We start from the raw sequence: 12,061 nt of genomic DNA, 5'->3' as shown, positions 1-12,061 counted from the left end.
CCAACATGGCAAAATCCCATCTCTACTAAAAATACAAAAATTAGCAGGGCACGGTGGCATGCACCTGTAATTCCAGCTACTTGGGAGGTTGAGGCAGGAGAATCGCTTGAATCCAGGAGGTAGAGGTTGCAGTGAGCCAATATTGTGCCATTGCACTCCAGCCTGGGCGACAGAATGAGATGACATCTCAAAAAGAAAAGAAAAAAGGGAGCCCGGCATGGTGGCTCATCCCAGTACTCTGGGAGGCCGAGGCAGATGGACCAGGAGTTCGAGACCAGCCTGACCAATATGGTGAAACCCTGTCTCTATACTAAAAATATGAAAATCAGCAGGGCGTGGTGGCACGTGCCTGTAATCTCAGCTACTCAGGAGACTGAGGCATGAGAATAGCTTGAACTTAGGAGGCGGATATTGCAGTGAGCTGAGATGGTGCCACTGCACTCCAGCCTGGGACAGAGCAGGACTCTGTCTGAAAGAAAGAAAGAAAAAGAAAGAAAGAAAGAAAGAAAGAAAGAAAGAAAGAAAGAAAGAAAGAGAAAGAAAGAAAATCCATCTCTTGATGGGATGGAAAGGGTTTATTTGCTTCCCATTGACCTTTGGCAGCTCTAGGAAGGGCACTCTGGTCAGGTCCAGGACAGGCAGGGGATTCATTCTAGGGAGCAGCACATGTTCACCTGGAAACTGATTCTCTTAAAAAACGGGTCCTGCTGACATGCCCTTGGGAAGGTTTGCATGTGCCACCCGGGGTATCCAAGCCATAGGACATTAAACAATGAAACTTGCCTTCCCATTCTTCAATACAGGGTTCCCAGAAAGGGAGAAGTGTGGGCCTGAATGTTCTTGTGACTGGGGTAGTGACATTTCCAACCCTCCTCCTGCTGAGCATCATAGCCCCACGCACTGGATATGAGCAAGATAAGAACTCAGGTTACTTCCAGGTCTCTGTAAGTTTAGGACTGTGAGGTGGGCACCCGAATAGTCAAAAACCTAAGTGTTAGTTAAAGAAGCAGCGTAGATTCGGAATTAAGAAAACATGATTTTAATTTTTCCGTTTCATGGACAGAACAGCTGTCTACTGATAGTTCCTGCCGCCGGCCGCCAGGTGGCAGAAGGGAACACAGGACCGCAGCCCTGCCCCAGCGGCCGCGCGGGCGGGAAGCGGGGTGGGAGGTAGGTGGGGCCGAGTCCTGGAGGTGAGGTAGGCTTAGGCTGGCAGAGGAAAAACCGGCGAGGTGAGGACTAGTACGGATCTCAGGAGGGGACAGGATGTCCTCAGAACACCACCTTCTGGGTTCAGAATAAAACTGAGGGAATGAGCAAGAGGTTTAAGGAGACAGGCTAAATTGGGGAGAATTCACGGGGAATCAGAGGGTGGAGAGGGCGTGGGTGCCTGGAGATGCCTGGGAGCAGAAGGGCTGGGGGGACCCCACTATCTGTACTCTTCCCGGGGTGGGTCCAGGTCTGGCTCTTCCTGAGGTCGGTGGTCCACCTCAGGGGCAGGCGGCCAGGGGTTTTCTGGGGGCTGGGGTCCTGCCGGCCAGGGGTCATCAGGCCGGGGAGGCTGAGGAGGATCCGTTCGAGGCGGTTCAGGGGGCCAGACTCCAGGTTCAGGCAGGTCTCTCCAGGTACGACTCGGGCTGGGAGGCGGAGGTTCTTCAAAGAGAGGGGGTGCCCCTGGCCAGGGGTCACCGGGGACTGGGGGGCCCTGGGGCAATGTTGGGGAGCCTGCCTCCTCTCGGTCTTCTGTGGGTTGGGGAGAGGGGTGGTCCTTGCTGCCTGAGATGCCTGTAGAGGGGAAAGGTAAGAGGGGGTGAGGGCTTCTCTCCCGCACCGCAGCCCAGCCCAGCCCAGGAGGAAGAGCCTCTCTGGATGGACAGAGCCTGAACTGACCCACAAACAGACCAAAAAAGTCACTCTCAAAGAGCTCTCCATACCTTTGTAAATACTTAACAGATCTTAAAATGGCATTAACACCCACCCCCGATGGATCTGAGCCATTCACTTGACCCACTTTACACTGACCAGACTCTCCAGATAAGCTCCATCACCCCTGGTGGGGATACCCCACAGGCTTTGCCCTCAGGCCAAACTGCACCCCAAAGTGGGCTACACCTTGGTGACCCCAGCACACAGACCCTAGCTTTACAGTGACCCCAGCTCTGAGGAAACTCATCCCCCACATATTAATCCTGACCCATTTCACCACATGGAGCCAGCAAACCATTTCTTATTACTTTTTCTTTTTTTATTTTTTGAGACGGAGTTTCACTCTGTCGCCCAGGCTGGAGTGCAGTGGCATGATATCGGCTCACTGTGACCTCTGCCTCCCAGGTTTAAGAGATTCTCCTGCCTCAGCCTCCTGAGTAGCTAGGACCACACCCAGCTAATTTTTGTATTTTTTAGTAGAAATGGGTTTTCACCATTTTGAACAGGCTGGTCTTGAACTCCTGACCTTGTGATATGCCCACCTCAGCCTCCCAAAGTGCTGGGATTACAATCGTGAGCCACTGCGCCCAGCCAGCAAACCATTTCTGGTGAAAGCCAAAGGCACATTTTGCACCCCACCCCAAGCATCCAGTTCCTCCCCCATCGTGACCATCCCTCATCACCCCAAACTGCACTCCCTGCCTCTGTTCCCGCCTCACCTCCGGCATGCAGGCAAAGGACCAGGATCCCCAGGAGCTTCCAGTTGAGCATCATGGCTGTGTACTGGCCCCCAAAGCTGGGGTGGGCTGAGTTTGGGTGCCTGGGAACCCCAAGAGGCTTTATAGGAGAGGAGGGGAGGAGAGGCCAGCCCAGTGACACAGGAGTACCATCAGAACAGAACTGGTCAGACCCGTTGGGAAGGCCCGGGCTAATGTGTCACCTCTGAAGGTGGCGTCCCTCATTTTAGTCCCCCAGCCCAGGACCCAGCTGCCCGCTCTCCCTATCATGACCCAGACACTGTGTCACCCCACCCTGGTTTTCACGCCCTCCGTCCACACCCTGCAGCAGTCAATACCCACTTAGCATCTCTGTAATCACAGAGATGTTCACCTTCACCCCTTGCAACTATTGGAAGCCAAAGAATGGGAGCAAACCAGGCGTTGGGAAGCACCATAATTAAAGGTTGGGAGGCAGGATGCCCGCGCTGGGGAAGGGGGTGCCTTTCAAACCTGGGATGCAGCTGGGACAGTGTCAGCTACTGCCCCAGCCTCCCCACTCGCCCCCACGCTTAACACCCCCCTGGGGCTTCGTTCTTTCCTGGGCACCTCCCTCCCCTGGGATCCAGGCATCCTGCTCTCCAGCATGTCCTTCCTCAGGCATGCAGGGAACTTCCAAGCAGTGACATCTGAGGAATTCCATCCGGGAGCCACCCCATGACTGCAGAAGAGGAAGGACACAGGAGGATATCCTGGTCCCCTCTCCCCACCCAGAGCTGTTTGCATCGGTCCCGCCAGGCTCCAGCAACCTCAGCCCCTTCCTCCCCCCTCAGGAATCCTCCTGTCCGCCTCTAGGGCCTCCGCTCCAACTCTGCTGTGCTCGCCTCCTCCCTCCCATTTTCCTTTCAGTCTCAGCTCTTTGGTCTAAGCCTCCCAGAGATCCTTAGAATGTTTCCCTCGAGGACCTCTCTCCCTGGTAGTCTGTTAGACTCTCAGAAGTAACATGTCCAAAATAATATTTGATTCCTCCCAGGTTGTTCCCCACCTGGTCTGCTACCCCACAGTAAGGGACACAACTGTCCCCTCCAGGACTCACATAGAAACCTTCATTTCTCTCATCCATCATCCACAGCCTATCTACCTGTCAGCCCCTCCACGCCCTGTCCAAACCCAACCCATCAACCTGAGCCACCATCTCCCCCCAGCCTCCCCAACACCCTTCTAATTGGCCCCCCTGCTCCCACTCTTTATCCCTCTCCCCAACACAAAACCTGCCCTCCACAACCAGCAAAGGAGCTCTTAAAATATACATCAGGCCAGGTGCAGTGGCTCATGCCAGCACTTTGGGAGGCCCACATGGGAGGACCACTTGAGCTCAAGGAGCTGGAGACCAGCCTGGGCAACACTGTGAGACCCCGCCTCTACCATTTTTTTATTTTTAAGTTGTAATTTTTTTATTGGAAAACAAATATACAACTTGGAATGGATTTGAGGCAAATTGTGCCATAAGCAGATTTTCTTTAAGTGGCTAAAACAAAGTTTAAAAAGCAAGTAACAATAAAAGAAAATGTTTCTGGTACAGGACCAGCAGTACAAAAAAATAGTGTATGAGTACCTGGATAATACACCCGTTTTGCAATAGTGCAACTTTTAAGTACATATTGTTGACTGTCCATAGTCCACGCAGAGTTACAACTCCACACTTCAACAACAACATGCTGACAGTTCCTAAAGAAAACTACTTTAAAAAAAGGCATAACCCAGATGTTCCCTCATTTGACCAACTCCATCTAACTTTAGATGTGCAGAAGGGCTTAGATATATCCAGAGTAAGCCACATGCAACATGTTACTTGATCAATTTTTTAAAATAAGGTTTCAGGACAACGACAGTAAGATAAGGGAAGAAAACATGGAGGAATGAAGTCCTAATTACTATACATGCATATTTTTTTTGACAGTAGGGAGAAACCTTTTACAGATAAGTTACAAACAAAGAAAAGGCAAATAAACAATTTTGTACAAGAAATTTAACACATTCTGTACAAGGTCTTCACTTTGCTGTCATCATTTGTACAAACTCTTCATAGTTTACTTGACCATCACCATCAATATCTGCTTCCCTGATCATTTCATCAACTTCTTCATCTGTTAATTTCTCTCCAAGGTTTGTCATCACATGGCGAAGTTCTGCAGCACTAATATAGCCATTGCCATCCTTATCAAACACACGGAATGCTTCTCTAATTTCTTCTTCACTGTCTGTGTCTTTCATTTTTCTTGCCATCATTGTCAGAAATTCAGGAAAGTCAATTGTGCCATTACCATCAGCATCTACTTCATTAATCATGTTCTGTAACTCTGCTTCTGTGGGATTCTGCCCAAGAGACCTTATTACAGTTCCCAATTCCTTTGTTGTTATAGTTCCATCACCATCTTTGTCAAATAGTGAAAAAGCTTCTTTGAATTCTGCAATCTGCTCTTCAGTCAGTTGGTCAGCCGTGCTGCAAGCGCTACCGGTTTCCGAGACGCGATCACACAACCACTCGACTCGCTCGCTTCACTCGGACTCCCGCCTCTACCATTAAAAAAAAAAAAAAAAAAAAAGTCTGGGCGAGGCGATTCATGCCTGTAATCCCAGCACTTTGGGAGGCCGAAGTGGGTGGATCACCTGAGGTCGAAAGTTCGAGACCAGCCTGACCAACATGGAGAAACCCCATCTGTACTAAAAATACAAAATTAGCAGGGTATGGTGGTGCATACCTGTAATCCCAGCTACTCCAGAGGCTAAAACAGGAGAATCACTTGAACCTGGGAAACAGAGGTTGCAGTGAACTGAGATCATGCCATTGCACTCCAGCCTGGGCAACAAGAGTAGAACTCTGTCTCAAAAAGAAAAAAAGTCCAGGCACGGTGGCTCACGCCTGTAATCCCAGCACTTTGAAAGGTGAGGTGGGCGGATCACCTGAGGTAAGGAGTTCAAGACCAGCCTGGCCAACCTGTTGAAACCCCATCTCTACTAAAAATACAAAAATTAGCTGGGCATGGTGGTGCATGTTGGTAATCCCAGCTACTTGGGAGGCTGAGGCAGGAGAATCGCTTGATCCCAAGAGGTGAAGGTTGCAGTGAGCTGAGATGGTGCCACTGCACTCCAGCCTGGGCAACAAGAGCAAAACTCTGTCTCAAAAAAAATATACATATAGGCCGGGCGCGGTGGCTCAAGCCTGTAATCCCAGCACTTTGGGAGGCCGAGGCGGGTGGATCACGAGGTCAAGAGATCCAGACCATCCTGGTCAACATGGTGAAACCCTGTCTCTACTGAAAATACAAAAAATTAGCTGGGCATGGTGGTGCGTGCCTGTAATCTCAGCTACTCAGGAGGCAGAGGCAGGAGAATTGCCTGAACCCAGGAGGCAGAGGTTTCGGTGAGCCGAGATCGCGCCATTGCACTCCAGCCTGGGTAACAAGAGCGAAACTCCGAAACTCCGTCCCCCCCCCCAAAAAAAAAAAATATATATATATATATATATATATATAGCAACTGGATGCAGTGGCTCATGCCTATAATCCCAGCACTCTGGGAGGCCGAGGCAGGCAGATTGTCTGAGGTCAGAAGTTTGAGACAAGGCTGGCCAACATGATTAAACCCCATCTCTACTAAAAATGCAAAAAAATTAGCTGGGCGTGGTGGTGCACGCCTGTAATTCCAGCTACTTGGGAGGCTGAGGCAGGAGAAACTTGAACTTGGGAGGTGGAGGTTGCAGTGATCCAAGATTGCACCGCTGCACTACAGCCTGGGCAAGAGTGAGACTCCATCTCAAAAAAAAAAAAATTTTAGCTGGGTATGGTGGTATGCAACCGTAGTCTCAGCTACTGGGAGGTTGAAGTGGGAGCATTGCTTAGGCCCAAGAGGTAGATACTGTAAGTGAGCCATGATCATGCCACTACACTCCAACCTGGGTGACAGAGCGAGACACCCCATCTCAAAAAAAAAAAGTACAACTAAGGGGATGAGCTGCTGCGAAGCCGCTGCCATGATCACCCATGTGCTGCTTCCCTGCAGCAAGATGGTGGGCAACACTTGGGAGGTCTACCTGGGGCTGCTGCAGGCCAAGTACACTGAGGGGGATGCCCTGGCCCTGAAGCGCTATAGCCACCACTGCACACTGCTGGCCTGGGTGGACCTGATCCAGAAACTGCTCAATTACAGACTCCTGGGGAAGTGACCTCAATGGACCCACCCACATGCCGTGCTGACCATGAGCAGTCACTGTCTTGCTCTGAGTTCACTAAATTGAGGCATGGGAGTGCTGGGAGCAACAGCTGACAACAGTGCATGGATGTGTGTACCTCACTCTGGTACACACGCTCCAATGAGTCTTTCAGGAAAGGCCGGGTGTGGTGGCTCATGCCTGTAATCCCAGCACTTTGGGAGGCTGAGGCGGGTGGATCACTTGAGGTCAGGAGTTCGAGACCAGCCTGGCCAACATGGTGAAACCCCGTTTCTACTAAAAATACAAAAAATTAGCAGGGCGTGGTGGTGAGTGTCTGTAATCCCAGGTACTCGGGAAGCTGAGGCAGAAGAATTTCTTGAATCCAAGAGGCGGAGGTTGCAGTGAGCCGAGATCATGCCATTGCACTCCAGCTTGGGCAACAAGAGCAAAAAGTCCATGTCAAAAAAAAAAAAGTTTCAGGAAAAAAAAAATGTACACCAAAGCATGTTGCTTCTTCCTTTTGTTTAGGGAGCGAGGACAGGTTCTCACTGTCTCTCAGGCTGGGGTGCAGCAGTGCGATCACCACTCATTGCAGCCTCAACCTCTTGGGCTCAAACAATCCTCCCACCCCAGCCTCTGGAGTAACGAGGATCATGGGTGCACGCCATCACGGCTTCCAATATTTTTTATTCTTTGTATAGATGGAGTCTCCTTATGTTGGCTGGTCTTAAGAACTCCTAGGCTCAAGCGATCTGCCCACCTTGGCCTCCCAGAAAAGGAGTGCTGGGATTCAGCCACACAGGAGGCTAAGGAAGGAGAATCGCTTGAACTCAGGAGATGGAGATTGCAGTGAGCTACGATCTAGCACTTGGAAAAAAAAAGTGCTGGGATTACAGGCGGGAGCCACAGCACCTGGCCCTCTTCCCTGTTTTTAAAGAAGCACTCCAATGGCTTTCTACTGACTTAGAGTAAAATCCAAACTCGGCCTTGCGGCAGCATCCTATGATGGTTCTATACAGAGCTCTCCTGGCCTCCACAGGAGCCCGCTTCAGGCAGGTCTCAGCACAAGGTCCCCTGCTCCGAGGCCTCTCCCCACAGAGTCAGTTTCTATCACATCATTGTACTGTACTTTCTCTTCAAGCACTTCAGATTGCTTGAAATGATCTTGTCCATCTGTGTAGGTCCTGTGTGCCCTCTCTCTCCCACTAGGACGTAGGCTCTTAGGGCCCACCATGGTGGCCCCTTGGGCTAACACAGTGCCTGGCTCTGACGTTGCTGTTGAATGAGTGAATGTTTCATCTTCCCCACTCCTGACATTTATCATTTTCCAGAAGGAGAGTTTTAAAACAAAAGTTGAGAATAAAGAAATACAGGAGCTTCACAAAAAATTTCCAGAGCTGTCTAGAAAAAGGATTTGAAAAGGTGCCACCGAGAAACAGCTATGGGTAGGACCACTTCTCACTCCGAGTGGCTGGCGGGAGATTTCCCACAGATTCCCAGAGATAACATTTCCAAACAATGGCTCCTACTGTAGTTATCTTTATTTAGAGCAGAATTCAGACTCAGCTACATCCCCCAGGGCAGGCCCGCTGGCTGAGGAAGGGATAGTCTGTCCCCACCCACTTCTCCAGGATCCTTCCAGCCTCTAGGCTGGCTTTCCCTCCAGTTCTCAGCTGCTTAGCTGCTCATCTGTGGGTTGGAGCTGGAGCATCTGTCGAGGTTGTGTCCTTGACAAATAGCTTCCTCTTTGGAAATGGCCTCACTCAGGCCCTGCAGGTCATCGAGTAGGACAGAGAGGGACCCTGGGAAGGAAGATGCAGGATGAGCACCAGATGAGGAAACAGGGCTGGCACAGGACATAAGGGCTAGGAGGGAGGAGGCCCTTTGGTCCAAGCAGGGCGTGGCTAAGAGGCTAAGAGCCTGGAAGGATCACGGAGAACAACACTCATCATGCAAGAGTCTGGAGCGGAGATTCCTGAAGTGTCCCCATTTATCCCTTGTCCTTTTGTGCTTGGGCCAAGACCTTTTATAGACTCCCTGGTGGGCACTGCTGCTGCTACAGGTACAGATGCTGAACACCCTAGAGGCCTGCTGCTGGACACCACAGATTTCTTCTTATCCAGTAGGGAAGGAAGAACTGCCAATAGTCGCTGCTGCTTGTAATGGGAGAGGAGACCCTCCTGCTGCAAGGTGGCCTGGGAAGGAGAGGGTTAAACGCCACCTAGCCCGGGTAGAGCCTCCCCCACCATCCTCTTTCCACACCTCTAGCCCGGGAACCAGCCCAGGATAGGCCCTAGTCTCTGCTATCCTGTCTCCTACCAGCATGAGGTTCTTATCCCTCTCTAGCTCCTGCAGGCGCCGGGCCAGTCGCTGCCCCTCCTCCTTCCGGGCCTCCTCCTGCAGACGCCTGAGCTCCTGGCTCCGCTCCTTTTCCTGGGCAGCTTTGCGCTGGATCTGGCGCAAGGAGACCACTGCAGAGAGGGCAAGGCACAGAGGGGGCAGGTGTGGGTCAGCCCAGGGGCAGCCAGGCACCATGAAAACGGGAACGAATGCTGGGTCACCAGCTCTGTGTCTTGGGAAGGCCGTTTTGCTCTGTGGATCTGTCTCTTCCGTACAGTTGGAGGGGTGGGCTGATGCCCCAGGAGCCTGGGAATCTGTGAACCTAAGTACCTTCCTCATCCCTGATCCATCCTGGAGTTCCTCAGGGGAAATCTGAATATGGACTGGGTTAGATTTTGTGCAATTAGTGTTCATTTCTTAAAGTGTGATGATAGCTATATAGGATAATTTACTGGTTTTGGGAGATCCAGCTGAACGACTTATATTTACAGCTTACTTAAAACGTTAAATGATTACACCAGGCACGGTGGCTCACGCCTGTAATCCCAGACCTTTGGGAGGCTGAGGCAGGCGGATCACAAGGTCAGGAGTTTGTGACCAGCATGACCAACATATTGAAACCCCGTCTCTACTAAAAATACAAAAAGTCAGTCAGGCGTGGTGGTGGGCGACTGTAATCACAGCTACTCTGGAGCATGAGGGAGGAGAATCGATTGAATCCAGGAGTTTGCAGTGAGCCAAGATTACAACACTGTACTCCATCCTGGGCAACAGTGCAAGACTCCATCTTAAAACAAAACAAAGAAAAACATTAAATGATTACAACTTTAAGTGACTCAAAAAAATGTATAAATGTGTGTGTATATACGTAAGAGACCAAATGTGGCAAATGTTAACTGCTACAGTTAGAGAAGATATATGAATATTCATTACACAATTCTTTTTTTGACACAGGGTCTTCCTCTATTGCCCAGGCTGGAGTGCAGTGGCACAGTCTTGCCTCACTGCAGCCTCGACTTCCCAGGTTCACATGATCCTCCCACATCAGCCTCCCAAGTAAGCTGGGACTACAGGTGCCTACCACCATACCTGGCTAATTTTTGCATTTCTTTTTGGGGTTGGGGTCTCACTATGTTGCCTAGGCTGATCTGGAACTCCTGAACTCAAGCAATCCTCCCAACTCGGTCTCCCAAAGTGCTGGTCCCAATTCTTTTAACTTGTTCAGATGTGTGAAATTTTTGCTAGAGGGTAATTGCTGGTGTTAGACATCTGGAAGGTGGTGTCCTCTGTGAAGGGGTATGACTGGAAGGGGTACAGTGGGGGTCCTGAGCTGGTCATATGCTGTTTCTTAATCTGGTGCTGGCTACATGGGTGTGTTTATGATGTGAGAATTCATCTGTGTCATTCCTGGATACCTTCATTACCTCCTGTAATGAAGCTTTGCAAAAACGTTGAGGGGGAAATAATAACCTTATGTCTGAACACTTCCTTCTTCCTGGAAAGCCCTATCCACCCTGGCAAGGCTCACCGGCCTTGGCATGCTCCCTCCGAGCCTCGTTCAGCCTCCTCTCTGTGTCTGAGAGTTGCTCCCGAAGCCGAGTTTCCACTTCAGCCACCTTCTCTTGCAGGGCTGGGGTGAAGGTGCAGATAGGGCATATCAGCAGGAGCTTTGATTTGCAGTTCCCATCCCACCCTCCAAGGGAAGCACCCCTTTCCCCTCTGGACACCTTGCCCGTAGAGTTCCTGCTGCTGGGTCAGCTCCTGCCGCAGACTGGCAGCCTCCTTTGTGCTCTCCTGCTGGCCCTGGCGTGCCACGTCCAGCTGCAGCCCCAAGCTAGCCAGGGACTCCTGGGTCTGCTGCAGCTCCTGCTCCAGCTGCTGGGCCACCTTGCTCAGCTGCTGGCGCTCTGCCTCCCCTAAAAGGAGGGGGTGCTGGCTCAGGCCTCTCCTGGTACCCTAGATGCCAGGTCTTCCTTCATCCTCTCCACCCCCTGGCAACCAGGTGTACCTTGCTCCCGGGCCCGGCCCACCTCCTGCTGGATGAGACGGGCACTCAGCTGCAGTTCTGCATCCAGGCGGTTCCGTTCTTCACGAAGCTGCTGCAACTCAAGGCTCACATCTGTGGCAGGTGGGGGTAGGGGACAGCTGGGATGGGGAAAAGAAAGAGTCAGGAGAAGTCACCCAGCTGCCTGACCCCTAAGCCCCCATCCCACCTCAGTCCTCATTGTTTTGGGGGGTCCCAGCAGTCAATGCCCTAAAGCCCCATCCACCCCACCCTAAAGCCCCATCCACCTCAAAGTGCCCAAACTTCACCTCTCCTGGCGCAACTGAGCAACAGCAAGCTTTCGAGCCATCAGGCCTGGGAGGGAAAAGGCAGGGAGAAACAGAGATGAAGTTTGCATGGGAGAAAGTGGGGGACTGGGGAGTAGGGGAAAAAGAGATGAAAGGACTGATGAAAAGAGGAAGATGGATGATGTGGGATCAGAGAGCTGGGCCAGGAAGAAGAAAGTCCGAGCTGGTGGGTCAGGAGCAGGATGTGGCTTGCAGTTGCCCTACGCACCCTGAATGGTGTGGACCTTGCGGACAGCATAGCTGAGTCGGTTGCTGAGGCTGGGAAGCCGGGCGGCAGCCTGTTCCACCTTAGCCATAGTGCTCTCGAGCCAGATCTGAGAGCTGGAGAGGGCACAGGTCACTGACCCTCCATGCCTCCCTCATTCCCAAAGGACTTGCTGTGTCTTGTACAGACAATTCCCTCTATCCTGTCCTGTTATGCAAGTAAAGAATGCACAGCTTCTGTCAATTTTCTAAAGGGTCCTTGCCCCAAGAATGCATTAAATGACTGTATCTTTTCTTTTTTTTTTTTTTT

The 12,061-nt window shown here is 51.3% G+C and overlaps 2 protein-coding genes and 1 pseudogene across 11 annotated transcripts in view; all 3 read right to left on the bottom strand.

Annotated features, from left to right (window-relative positions):
- Positions 1-1,022: 1,022 nt before the first annotated feature.
- Positions 1,023-3,019, bottom strand: PSORS1C2 (psoriasis susceptibility 1 candidate 2). Its single transcript, XM_017520070.2, has 2 exons — positions 2,646-3,019; positions 1,023-1,785 (listed from the first exon to the last, which is right to left on the bottom strand). Exons 1-2 carry the CDS (start codon positions 2,698-2,700, stop codon positions 1,430-1,432), a joined length of 411 nt encoding a protein of 136 aa, XP_017375559.1. The 5' UTR covers positions 2,701-3,019; the 3' UTR covers positions 1,023-1,429.
- Positions 3,020-4,077: 1,058 nt separating this feature from the next.
- LOC108297407 lies at positions 4,078-6,677 on the bottom strand (annotated as a pseudogene). The gene is made up of 2 exons (XR_001822196.2): positions 6,619-6,677; positions 4,078-5,219 (listed from the first exon to the last, which is right to left on the bottom strand). The product of XR_001822196.2 is annotated as a calmodulin-A-like (transcript).
- A 1,701-nt stretch (positions 6,678-8,378) lies between these two features.
- The window catches only part of CCHCR1 (coiled-coil alpha-helical rod protein 1), a 16,141-nt gene continuing 12,458 nt past the window's right edge, over positions 8,379-12,061 (bottom strand). For 7 of the 9 annotated variants that reach the window (XM_037735399.1, XM_017520068.2, XM_017520067.1 and 4 more), the window contains 8 exons: positions 11,756-11,868; positions 11,509-11,554; positions 11,204-11,340; positions 10,923-11,111; positions 10,724-10,825; positions 9,175-9,326; positions 8,879-9,050; positions 8,379-8,657 (listed from right to left, as the gene is read on the bottom strand). In XM_037735399.1, the coding sequence (XP_037591327.1) occupies positions 8,533-8,657; positions 8,879-9,050; positions 9,175-9,326; positions 10,724-10,825; positions 10,923-11,111; positions 11,204-11,340; positions 11,509-11,554; positions 11,756-11,868 (1,036 nt within the window). In that variant the 3' untranslated portion in view covers positions 8,379-8,532. Of the gene's footprint in view, positions 8,658-8,878; positions 9,051-9,174; positions 9,327-10,311; positions 10,634-10,723; positions 10,826-10,922; positions 11,112-11,203; positions 11,341-11,508; positions 11,555-11,755; positions 11,869-12,061 lie in introns of those variants that run through there. The other 2 variants (XM_037735402.1, XM_037735403.1) reach the window with 2 other exon arrangements.

The sequence above is a fragment of the Cebus imitator genome, unplaced genomic scaffold, assembly GCF_001604975.1.
Source record: "Cebus imitator isolate Cc_AM_T3 unplaced genomic scaffold, Cebus_imitator-1.0 Scaffold799, whole genome shotgun sequence".
NCBI lineage: Eukaryota > Metazoa > Chordata > Mammalia > Primates > Cebidae > Cebus > Cebus imitator.
The sequence above is the reverse complement of the archived record's forward strand: the minus strand, read 5'-3'. Positions and strand labels throughout refer to the sequence as shown.